General features: G+C 42.5%; 1 protein-coding gene across 6 annotated transcripts in view; it reads right to left on the minus strand.

Annotated features, from left to right (window-relative positions):
* The window catches only part of SIN3A (SIN3 transcription regulator family member A), an 86,067-nt gene that overhangs the window by 25,012 nt on the left and 47,892 nt on the right, over window positions 1–13,163 (minus strand). For all 6 annotated transcript variants that reach the window (XM_055098473.2, XM_063596794.1, XM_034939160.3 and 3 more), the window contains 6 exons: window positions 12,354–12,443; window positions 7,461–7,579; window positions 6,341–6,551; window positions 5,651–5,767; window positions 1,881–2,119; window positions 303–486 (listed from right to left, as the gene is read on the minus strand). In XM_055098473.2, coding sequence (XP_054954448.1) covers window positions 303–486; window positions 1,881–2,119; window positions 5,651–5,767; window positions 6,341–6,551; window positions 7,461–7,579; window positions 12,354–12,443 — 960 coding nt within the window. The remainder of the gene's footprint in view (window positions 1–302; window positions 487–1,880; window positions 2,120–5,650; window positions 5,768–6,340; window positions 6,552–7,460; window positions 7,580–12,353; window positions 12,444–13,163) is intronic.

Below are 13,163 nucleotides of genomic sequence, written 5' to 3' on the forward strand. Positions count from 1 at the left end.
GATACAAGGTATTATTGTTTGAAGGAAACAGGTAGTCGGAGAAGTGGAAAATGGAGGCAGGAGGTATAAGTTGAAACCAGGACAGTAAACTAGGAAACTAGTCAAACAGCTTAGGTATTAAAGGTATAGTTTAGATTTGAAATGGTAGAATGAGGAATAGAAAAGGCTATGACAGCTATAAAGCAAGAATCAACAGGTCTTAGAGAGTCTCACCTGCATTTAACAAAGGTAATTTCCAGAAATCAAAGCTGTGCTAAATATAGACTAGAGTCCTCTCACAGATGCAGAAAACCCCAGCTCACCTCATCATAGATACTCTCAATCTCATTGAGTAAGCTCTTAGACCTCAGGACCTTGGTGTCATTCTGTTTAAAGTTGATCCCCTGGTGGTCCAGAGACTTCAAGTAGTATTTCTCATTTTGTTCTCGCCATACTTTGTTAAAGCCTCTCTGTGCTTCTCGCCATTCTTCCTCTTTCATCTTCAACCTAGTGAAGCGGGAAGGGATGGAAACAACACATGGGAATTCAGAGGGTTTAGAAGAAAGAAATTTGCCAGGCTTACTTTATTTCGAGAAAAGTGCAAAGCTATATTAGGTCTCTCAAAATTACTGGCAACTTGGGATGCTATCAAACCAGTCTTGAACTCTGTTTCATGAGGGAATTACTCATCCAAGACTTACTTTGAGGAAATGATTTATCTCAAAGTCAAATAATTTACCTAGAATGGTTACTTAAAAACAGCATTCCAGGGAATATCTTTCAGGTATAAGTATTCCTTGAAAAAAAGAGTTCTTGTTTCTTTGCTATAGGACTTTGCAAAACGTTCACAATGCTAATAGAAACACAGAAGTCCAAGACAAGAGAACTTGCACAGTTATGTTCCTCTGGATACAGTCAGGAAAGTTCTGATCAGAACTGATTCTAATAACCCAGAAGAGAACAGACTAAGACAAAAAAAAGCACTAAAACTGAAGAATAACCTGTATCTCAAAAGCCAGAAGTTAAATGCTACAGGCAAGAAGAAGAAACCATCAATCTGTGCCAGCTCTTGAGGGGAAGATCAGGGAGAAGAAACCATCAATCTGTGCCAGCTCTTGAGGGGAAGATGAGGGAGGATAAATCAAATCTGGGTATTTGTGAACTGTGCAGCAAATAAGAATTAATTTTTACCAGATGATACTGAGAGAGAACCAAGCTCCTAACAAAGGATTCACAGTGTGGTCAATAATGACATGGGGCTGGGTGTGGTGTGGCTTGTGCCTGTAATGCCAGCACTTTGGGGAGGCCAAGGCAGGAGGATTGCTTGAGCCCAGGAGTTAGAGGCCAGCCTGGGAAATATAGCAAGACCTCATCTCTATTAAAAAAAATAAAATAAAAATTAGCTGGGTGTGGTGGCACATTCCTGTAGTCCCAGCTATTCGGGAGGCTGAGGTGGGAGGATCACCTGAGCCTGGGAAGTTGAGGCTGCAGTGAGCTGTGTTCACACTACTGCACTCCAACCTGGGTGAAAGAGTGAGATCTTGTCTCAAAACAAAACAAAACAAAAACAAACAAACCACAAAGATGTTAACAACAGTTAGTCCTGAGTGTGGCAGGAACATGGGTGGTAATTATCTTCTTTTCTTTTCTGTATTTTAAAATACTCCCCCAAACATACACACAGAGCCTTCCACCATGAACTTACAAGATTTGTTCTCTAATGTTGGTTACACAGGACCCCCAAAAGAAGTTCCATTCTGCACCTGAATTCCAACAACCAGGGTTGGGGAGAAAGAGAGGTCTCATGGGACAACCAGGTTGAAAATGAGAGCCTTATTTAATGAGACACTGAACCGGTAGTGAAGTACACTAAAGCACTAAGGGCACATTTGCTCAGGTACCTTTTAAGGACAATTGGAACAGCAATGGAGGGATTCTTTCTCAGACCATCAATGATGTCAGCTGCTTTATCAGCATATATCCTCTGGAGTGCTTTTCTATGGATGACTTCTGATGTGCCCCCAAGGGTGTTGTCCAAGCGAAATTTGGCTTGTTCTTCAGCAGACAAGCGGGAAAGCTTCTTCTGTATTGCTTCCAGAACCCGGATTGTTGCCAGATTGGTCTCTAAAACTACATCAAGCTGAAGAGGAAGACAAAGAAGGGTATGCTCAGGACCCAAATCAAAATAGAATAGAGTAATGGTTAGAAGAATAAGGTAGGGAGTCAAACTCCTTGGATTTGAATCCTGGTTCTGCCCTACTAGCTACATAAGACTGTTTCTTTATCAGCAAAATAGGGATAACAGCATCTATTACTCTCACAAGCCTGTGTCTGGATTAAATGATACAATCCACATAAAGTATTTAGCACAATACCTGGCACATAAGAACCACAGGATGAAGTTGGATAAATGGTAGTTATTACCACCACCGTCGCCGCTGCCGCCACCACCACCATGTGCTTTGCTTAGGACTACTGATTTTAGACCAGAGGAACCAAACAGGAGATGACTTTACTGAAACGTTTCCCTGAACTTTCCTGAATTGCTAAGATCCATTATGAACAAACAATAACAATCAAAACAATCCCAAAAGACCGCTTTGTCTTGAGAGTTTTTTGGTTTAACTTGAAATATTTAAGTATATTCAAATACTTAAATATTCAATAGCCTTGTTCCACATCCAGTAATAATAAGAGCAGTGACTATCATAACTTAAGGAATTCACTGTTGTAGCTGCGGGTAACCATTTAAATTCTTATTGGACTCCTGGCAACCTTTGAGTGTACTTTTTCCCTAGCTTAAAATAAGGTTCTCTAAATGAGAAACAGAAAATGAAGTAAATGAGCAGTCTCAACGGTCTACAACCAACTGTTTGCAGAAGTGTTCCCTAAGTTTTCTTGTTTTGGGAATGTGGTAGTCATTTGGTCAATATTTCTGGCCCCTCTTGCTCTCCAATTATGAACAAAAAATGGACTAAACTTCCTGGCTCCCTTATGATTGGATAGGGCCATGTAACTAGTTTTGACCAATGAGTTGTTATGAGATGAGTAGAAGTAATGTTTATTACTTCTAGGCTGCAGCATTTAAAGGTGTGAGATCATTCCAAGCTCTCTTTTCCTCCTAGTGACTAGCAACATTCATAATGGCAGCAATCCCTTGGCCTGAATCCCCAAGTAATTCTGATACGCCAAATCCCCTGCTAAACATCAATGTACATGTAGAATGATTAGAAATTAAACCCATTGGTTTTACAAGTCACTCAGATGTGGGAGTTGTCTGTACAGAGGCATTACTAACCTATCTTGATTGGTAACGCACATTCCTTCAAACTAGCTCATCCCACCAAATCTTAAACACATGCACACCCCACTTCTTTCATGTTTGCCCTTGTAGTCACAAATGGGAAATGAAGTTGCCTCTCATTTGGAGGCATACCAGCTGAGAGAGGATAGGAACACTCTGTCAAAAACAAATGCCAAGCTCTGCTAACTCATCAGCTAACCTTACTAAACGTAAGTAACAAAGAAATGCCTTCTTTAGCTTGATAACACTCCCTATGGAAGTTAACATCTGTCTTGATTTAGCTTTCTGCAAATAGGTGCAACTCCTTATAAATGCTGGGGCAAAGATGGCCAACCACCTGCCAGCGGCCAGGCAGCATGTGGTTCTCAATTAAAAACACACCAGAAACAGCTGAACCAAGTGTGAGGCGGGAAAACTGGCAAAGAGCTAAAAGAGTACCAAAACAAACAAACAAACAAACAAAAACCCAGCAAGATACCTATCCACACAAATAAGCACAGCCAGTCAATTTAATGTAACAGATACACTAAATAGGATACATATCATTTTACATCTTTAGACAAACCAGACTTCCCTTTTTAAAAATGATAATGTAAACCAGACAAATAAACACACTGGGGATTTTGAGCCCACTTTCAGTAGTCCCTCTCCTGATATAGGTGGTATGGGGCCTTCTACCACCTCATTTATTCACTCCACTCTTCCCTTCCTAATTACTTCAAAATAAAGCTCCTGGGACAGGCGCAGTGGCTCACACTTGTAATCCCAGCACTTTGGGAGGCCAAGACGGGTGGGTCACTTGAGGTCAGGAGTTCAAGACCAGCCTGGCCAACATGGTGAAACCCATCTCCACTAAAAATACAAAAAAAATTAGCCGGGTGTAGCGGCATACACCTGTAGTCCCAGATACTTGGGAGGCTGAGGCAGGATAATGGCTTAAACTCGTGAGGCAGAGGTTGCAGTGAGCCGAGATCACACCACTGCACTCCAGCCTGGTTAACAGAGCAATACTCTGTCTTTAAAAAGAAAGGGGTCCCTAATTTAACCTTCTTTCAAAAGGAGCCAATCAGGCCAGGTATGGTGGCTCATGTGTGTAATCCCAGCACTTTGGGAGGCCAGGGTGGGATGATCGCTTGGACCCAAGAGTTTGAGACCAGCCTGGGTAATGTAGTAAAACACTGTTTCTATAAAAAACAAAAAATTAGCCACAGGGGGTAGGAGGCAAGGGGAGGGAGAGCATTAGGACAAATACCTAATGCATGTGGGGCTTAAAACCTAGATGATGAGTTGATAGGTGCAGCAAACCACCAAGGCACATGTATATCTATGTAACAAACCTGCATGTTCTGCACATGTATCCCAGAATTTAAAGTTTAAAAAAAAAAAAAATTTACCCAGGCATGGTAGCACATGCCTGTAGTCCCAGCCACTCGGTGGCGGGTAGGGGTGGGGGTCTGAGGTGGGAGGATCACACTTGAGTCTGGAAGGTTGAGGCTGCAATGAACTGTGATTGTGCCACTGCACTGCAGCCTGGGCAACAGAATGAGACCCTGTCTCAAAAAAAAAAAAACAAAACAAAGCAATCAGCTGGGCGCAGTGGCTCACACCTGTAATCCTAGCACTTTGGGAGGCCGAGACGGGTGGATCACGAGGTCGGGAGATCGAGACCATCCTGGCTAACACGGTGAAACTCCGTCTCTAATAAAAATACAAAAAATTAGCCAGACGTGTTGGCGGGCGCCTGTAGTCCCAGCTACTCGGGAGGCTGAGGCAGGAGAATGGCATGAACCTGGGAGGCGGAGCTTGCAGTGAGCCGAGATCGCGCCACTGCACTCCAGCCTGGGAGACAGAGCGAGACTCCATCTCAAAAAAAAAAACCAAAACAAACAAACAAAAAAACAACAAAGCAATCAATACCAGAAACATGAAAGAAAAATTCCAGTTCTCAGAGCTGGTTTGCTAACCATGGCAAGATACTTGCTAAGGGTAACAATACACACAGATCTTAAATAATTTAAAAACAGCTTCAAGTACTATAAACCTTAGGATACTGATTTTCTTCACCATGCAAAACATAATAATCTTAAAATGCCATGCAAAATCAAAAGAACTATTATTTAGTCATCAATGGACAATTTCAGTTAAAAGGGCTAAAGTGGCCTAGATAAGTCACATTTGCCATAAAGCATGTACTAATATATACATTTGACCAATGCATAAAGCATGGAAAGTACCACAACAAGCACATACCATAGAAGAATGTGAGCCTTTGGCTCTTCCATCTTAATACCCCTCAGAGACAGGTACTGATAGTCTCACTGAGCATCTCCCATTTCCCCCAACTTCAAATGCCAAACAAGCTTGTACCTCAAAGCGTTCATCTTCACAACGATAAATATGTTCTTCATATTGAGTCTTCTTGGAACTCACAAAGGTAGAGTCCTCAGACCACGAAGGGAAGGAAACCCAGGTATCATTTAAAACCTTTGGGTAGAAGAAGAGAGACTGAAACAAAAGCCTAAAAAAGCTTTCTGGTGATTAAGCATTCTGAATGAAAAGACAAAACTCTAGCAGAGAAATAGGCAACTAACATTACTTCACAAATTTTACCTTTAGCAAGTTTACAAAAAGATATTAGTAAGAAAAGGGTGCTGAATATAAGCGGAAATATAATTCCAGTGCTTTGGGAGGACAAAGCAGGAAGATCACCTGAGCCCAGGAGGAGTGACCCAATCTTTACAAAACTAAAAACTTTTATTTTTATATTTTTAGCTGGGTGTGAAGGCATGTATAAGTCCCAGGTACTTGGGAGGATCATTTGAGCCCAGGAGGTTGAGGCACTATGAGCCGTGATCACATCACTGCACTACAGCCTGGGTGACAAAACAAAACCCTGTCTCAAAAACAAACAAAAAAGTAGAAAACATTTTCTTTTTAAAAAGGATTAAAAGGGTTCTTAATTTCATCATTCATATAAATTCTCAATCCTTGGTACCACCACTCCCTTCTGGAAAAAGCTGAGGACCCAGGGCTGATCTTTGCTAGGGAAGGCCTTACCTCTTTACAGAGAGGAGTCCGTCCTGTACACTTGGGCTGCTGGTAACTCTTTGGTAAGGCTCGATAGCTGGAGCCCAATCGTTTACAAGAAGCATAATCTATCTCCATAGCAATGCCCTCTGTGGCTCGCTCCTTTGGATAAGTTTCCAGATGTACAGACTCCTTATAGCCCAGAAAGTTTTTAAACCAATTAAACAACTCAGGGAATTTCCTGAAGAATCAAACCAAAAAGTGACAAGCAATTAGGGGCAGGATGCAGTTATCCTGAGGTATGACTACTACCATCTGGTTTTGGATCAGAAATCTGCTACCAGGGATGAATTATTTCCTGCCTAAGAAGAACTGCTTCTGAGCATTTGGTTTCCCCTTTTTCTAATAAAATACTCTCAGATCAGTTAAAGTGGTGATCAAAGAGTTGTACCGAAACCAGGCAAAATAACAAGCCATTCTTTTGATCAAGAATATTGCTTTAATGTTCACATAATTCTTAGGTTGTCAAATATAGTAAAGATTCCAGGCTTGGTGTAGTGGCTCACGCCTGTAATCCCAGCACTTTGGGAGGCCGAGGCAGGTGGATTACCTGAGGTCAGGAGTTCTAGACCAGCCTGGCCAACATGGTAAAACACCGTCTCTACTAAAAAACATAACGAAAATTAGCCAGGTGTGTGGTGACAGGCACCTGTAATCCCAGCTACTCGGGGGGCTGAGGCAGGAGAATCACCTGAACTCAGGAGGCGGAGGTTGCAGTGAGCCAAGATCACGCCATCACACTCCAGCCTGGGGAACAAGAGTGAGACTTCATCTCAAAAATAATAATAATAATAATTTTTTAAAAAATTCCAGAACTCTGGGAGAGATTTTTCTTGATAAACATCCAGCACTGGTTAGAAGATCAGGAGACCACTAGTCTTGGCCATTAGTCAATAAATACTTAATGCCCTCTCTATTTTCTCATCTCTAGAGCTGGACTAGAAGACTTCTCAGGACTCTTTTGCCACTAACATTTGAGTCAACTGATCTATCTCAAGTAAATTAACTTTGCCTGTCATATACTCTCACAAATCAAACATTACCTGGTCTCCATATCATGCATCAGGGCTAAGCCCCTCACTTCACTTACCCCAGGAAAGGAGAGACTAGTTGCACAAGCTCAGCACGAGAGATCACCTCCTGGTTAAAAATAACAAGACAGCGTAGGAAATTTTCGTAGGCTTCTGCACTCCGAAGAGCCTTTCGGACCTTATGGAGACAACGGGAAGAAGAACAGTTTTTGTTTTTCTTAAAGTGGGGAACTGAAAAGGGCCTCGCTCTGTCGCCCAGGAGGGGGCGCAGTTGTGTAATCTCAGCTCACTGCAGCCTCCCATCCTCAGCCTCCCAAGTAGCTGGGACTACAGGTGTGAGCCACCATGCCTGGCTAATTTCTAAATTTTTTGCAGAGACGAGGTCATATATTGCCCAGCTGTCCTGCCATTAGTTTTTAAAAACTGGGGAAATTTGTGGCTGGGCGTGGTGGCTCATGCCTATAATCCCAGCACTTTGGGAGACCAAGGTGGGTGGATCACTGGAGGCCAGGACTTCGAGACCAGACTGGCCAACATGCTGAAACCCCGTCTCTACTAAAAATACAAAAATTAGCCAGGCATGGTGGCACACGCCTGTAATTCCAGCTACTTGGGTGGCTGAGTGAAACATAAGAATCACTTGAACCCGGAGGCAGACGTTGCAGTGAGCTGGGATAATGCCACTGTACTCCAGCCTGGGTGACAGAGCAAGACTCTGTCTCATAAGTAAAAAAATAAAATAAAAACGGGGAAATTTAAACTGATATTTGATGACACTAAGGAATCAACGTAGTTTTTTTAGATGTGATAATGATTATGTTTGCAATAAGGAGTTTTTTTGTTTTGTTTTGTTTTTTAAATGCAGTCCAGCGCTGTTGCCCAGGCTGAAGTGCAGTGGTGCGATCTCAGCTCACTGCAACCTCTGCCTCCTGGGTTCAAGCAATTCTCCTGCCTCAGCCTCCCAAGTAGGTGGGATTACAGGCATGTGCTACTACACCCAGATAATTTTTGTATTTTTAGTAGAGACGAGGTTTCACCATATTGGCTAGGCTAGTCTCAAACTCCTGACCACAAGTGATCCACCCGCCTTGGCCTCCCAAAGTGCTGGGATTACAGGCGTTTGAGCCACTGTACCCGGCCACAAAAAGGAGTCATTTTTAAAAGAAACTTACTAAAATATGTATGGATGAAATAACGTATCTGCGATTTGTCTCCAAATAAACTGGGATGGGTGGGAATATATATGAAACAAGTACACCGGCTAGGATTGGGAACCGCTAAAGCTGGATGGTAGGTACGTGAGGAATCATTTTACTATTCTGTTTATGTATGTTCAAAATTTTCCAGCTGGGCGCAGTGGCTCACGCCTGTAATCCCAGCACTTTGGGAGGCCGAGGTGGGTGGATCATCTGAGGTCGGGAGTTTGAGACCAGCCTGGCCAACATAGTGAAACCCCATTCTACTAAAGAAAAAAATACAAAAAAATTAGCTAGGCGTGGTGGTGGGCGCCTGTAGTCCCAGCGACTCAGGAGGCTGAGGCAGGAGAATCGCTTGAACCCAGGAGGCAGAGGTTGCAGTGAGCCAAGATCACACCACTGTACTCCAGCCTGGGCAATAAGAGCGAAACTCCGTCTCAAAAAAAAATTACCATAATAACAATTTAAAAACTGAGATCTCGGAGTATACCTTCTCATATGCTTGATTCTCCACACCATATCAGAGTTACTCAGGTTTTTGTTGCCTCTTTTTCTTTTTTTTTTTTGAGACCGAGTTTCACTATTGTTGCCCAGGCTGGAGTGCAATGGCGCGATCTCAGCTCACTGCAACCTCTGCCTCCCGGGTTCAAGCGATTCTCCTGCCTCAGCCTCCCGAGTAGCTGGGATTATAGGCACCTGCCACAACGCCCAGCTAATTTTTTGTTTGTATTTTTAGTAGAGACGGGGTTTCACCATGTTGGCCAGGCTGGTCTTGAACTCCTGACTTCAGGTGATCCACCCACCTCGGCCTCTCAAAGTGCTGAGATTACAGGCGTGAGCCACTGCGTTCGGCCTGTTGCCTCTCTTAACATGTTTACAGCAAGAATCTTTGCCAAGGCTGTTTTAAACTCTGGTAATCTGGAATAACGCTCTCTTAAGATAGTTCTGTCCTCTGATCTGGTCTTTTTTCTTCCTCTATTTACAATATTGAGCATCTTAATACCAAAAACCCAAAAATGATCAATGGCATAGACAAAGTAAAACTAGTCTAGCTAGATTACCAATCTGGAGTTTCAGTTCCAAAATAAGTATTCAGCACTGTGATCCTTTGGTGAAGACCACAGACTGCCACCAAACCAAGTGGCTTATCAGCAACCCCTGCTCCAGACTTCCGTATGCTTTTCTTAACTATTCATCAGTAGACACTATATAGAATCTAGACTTTTAAAGCTAAAGACAAAAGAACACTGTACCTTTTATACTGTATATCCTATTTACCTTTACTTTTTATTAGCTTTTAAACATACACAAAAGTAGACAGAAGTATAACGAACCTATGTACTCACCCCAACCTCAATGATCTATAGTAAATTTTGTTTCATCTATACTCACTTCTCCTACCACTGCATTTTAAAGCAAATTCCAGACATTTCATCTAGATATAGTATATATGTTTAAGAAAAAGTACTAAGAAAATGCCATTACAGGACTGGGTGCAGTGGCTCACGCTTGTAATCCCAACACTTTGGGAGGCCAAGGCAGGCGGATCACCTGAGGTCAGGAGTTCGAGACAGCCTGGCCAACATAGTGAAACCCTGTCTCTACTAAACATACAAAAATTAGCTGGGTGTGGTGGTGGGCGCCTGTAATCCCAGCTACTCAGGAGGCTGAGGCAGGAGGATTGCGTGAACCCGGGAGGTGGAGGTTACAGTGAGCCCAGATCACGCCATTGTACCCCAGCCTCAGCAATGGAGTGAGACTGTCTCAGAAAAAAAATTTAAAAAAAACAAAAAAACAAAAACAAAAACAAAAAACCCATTACTCTTAGAAATTAACTTATTTTCAGAAGACTCCTTAAGGCAAGGCACGGTGGCTCACACCTGTAATCTCAACACTTTGGAAGGCAAATGCTGAGGCCGAAGGAGGAGGATTGCCTGAGCCCAGGAGTCTGAGACCAGCCAGGGCAAAACATTGAGACCCCCTCTCTCCAAAAAAATTTTAAAAATTAGCTGAGTGTGGTGGTGTGTACCTGCAAGTCCCAGCTACTCAGGAGGGTAAGAAGGATCACTTGAGCCCATCTCTTAAATAAAAAAGGCCAGCTGTGGTGGCTCACACCTGTAATCCCAGCACTTTGGGAGGCGAAAGAGGGCGGATCACCCGAGGTCAGGAGTTCAAGACCAGCCTGGCCAACATAGTGAAACCTCATCTCTACTAAAAATATAAACATTAGCCAGGCGTTGTCGGGGGCCTGTAATCCTAGCTACTCGGGAGGCTGAAGCAGGAGAATCGCTTGAACCCAGGAGATGGAGGTTGCACTGAGCCAAGATCACACCACTTCACTCCAGCCTGGGCAACAAGAGCGAGACTCTGTCTAAAAAAAAAAAAAACCCAAAAATGTAAAAAAGATTCCTTAATAGCATCTAATATTGAGTCCGTGTCAAGTTCAATTGTCTAATTAATGTCTTAAAAATTGGCTACTGGCCAGGTGTGGTGGCTCACACCTGTAATCCCAGCATTTTGGGAGGCTGAGGTGGATCACCTGAAGCCAGGAGTTCAAGACCAGCCTGGCCAACATGGTGAAACCCTGTCTCTACTAAAAATGAAAAAATTAGCTGGGCACGGTAGCAGGCGCCTGTAGTCCCAGCTGTTTGGGAGGCTAAGGCTGGAGAATCGCTTGAGCCAGGGAGGCGGAGGTTGCAGTGAGCCAAGATTGCGCCATTGCACTCCAAGCTGGGCAACAGAGTGAGGCTCTGTCTCAAAAATAAAAATAAAAATAAAAATAAATTGGCTTTTAAATTCAGAATCCAAAGTCTGCATGTCACATTTGGCTTATATATTTCTTAATTCTTAATTTATAATAGCTTCCCTTCCATACCCTTTTCTTGACATTTATTGGTTGTGATCTAGACTTCCACACTTGTCTAAGAGCACCAACCGCCCAAGCAGACTTTGGTAATGATTCACATCAGAGCTAAGGACTCAACACTCTTGCAGGACTCTCCTACAAAAAGCTCACATAGGCACAGCAGACAGAAAGGGATCAGGAGATACTAATCACGGAGATGTTAAATCATCTGCCCTTCTGCAAAACCCAAGAGGCAGAAAATAGAGTCAATCACCACAGATCAATCCAGGTTGATTCCTACCAGTGAGAAGCCCAACAGGTGCCAGCTACCCTGATGAAAGTTTCCTGCTAATCATCAAGTTGACTCCGAGGAGCAAATCACACTTAAGTTTATGTGGCCAAACTAAGGCACCACACAACATCATTTATGCCAATAATCTCAACTCTCGTTGCTCATTAGAATCAGCTGGGTAGCTTTGAAAACATGCAAGTAAATTAGAATTCCCCTGAATGCTATGTATGTGTGTACTACAAATAACTATCACAGCAATAAGATTACAAGTCATCTTAAATCCTCAAAAATTGGTACAGGCACTAGTACTGCCTGCCACACAGACCTGGATATCTACAATGGGAGCTCCAAACATCTTTCAAGAGAAACATAATACATTTTCTAAAAATCTGTCTTCTGCCCCAAACTGCTTCATAAAACCAAAGCAAACAATGCTACCATTTTTCTAGCTATGCTAATAGTACTAGCAGACTCAAAGGACTCACAACTGGGAAACTATGTTAAAAAACAAAAAGTCCTAATTAGCCTGACACCTTTAAAACGAAACCTTCTAGGGGGATAAGATTATTTTCTTTTGGCATTAACAGGCACTATCAAATCTAACTCATCCATTACTCACCTTATCAAAAAATAACGATTCTGTTCCACCACCATGTTTGCTGACATCGGCCATAGAAGAATCCTTCAGATTGAGCAGTTTGGGTTTCTTCTGCAAAAGAAAGATACAAACATGTGAGATTCAAAGAGTGGTTTTCTCTGAATTTTATTTTTGTCTGTATTCAATGGTTTCATCACTAAAACCACTGCTGATTAATAATTTGAAACAAATGAGAGAACTCTAACCAACTCACTCCATACCCTCTAAGATTTCAACTCATATTTTCTATTTCAGTTTGCCTATTAAGTTTCTTTCTACAACAGAGGTTCAAAGATCATTCTACCCCCAAAATATTTTCTCCAGAAATGATCATGACATTACTGTGACAAATTTTTAGAATATCCTTACTTTTTCTAGGGGCCCAAAGTAACTTCATTTAGAATCTAATGCCACTGTTTTGTTCTCCTACCAGCTGAGGGAGAAAAGGCTGTTTGTAAAAAGAGCTCACAAATTGACAGAAATCAATCTTTAACCCTGAATAATATTTCAATTAAAAATTTACTTAAAAAGCATAATTTGCTGGGCATGGTGGCTCATGCCTGTAATCCCAGCACTTTGGGAGGCCAAGGTGGGCAGATCATGAGGTCAAGAGATTGAGATCATCCTGGCCAACATGGTGAAACCCCGTCTCTACTAAAAATACAAAAAAATTAGCTGGGCGTGGTAGTGTGCGCCTATGGTCCCAGCTACTCAGGAGGCTGAGACAGAAGAATCGCTTGAACCCAGGAGGTGGAGGTTGCAGTGAGCTGAGATCACGCCACTGCACTCCAG

Source organism: Pan paniscus, chromosome 16 (assembly GCF_029289425.2).
Source record: "Pan paniscus chromosome 16, NHGRI_mPanPan1-v2.0_pri, whole genome shotgun sequence".
Classification (NCBI taxonomy): Eukaryota; Metazoa; Chordata; class Mammalia; order Primates; family Hominidae; genus Pan; species Pan paniscus.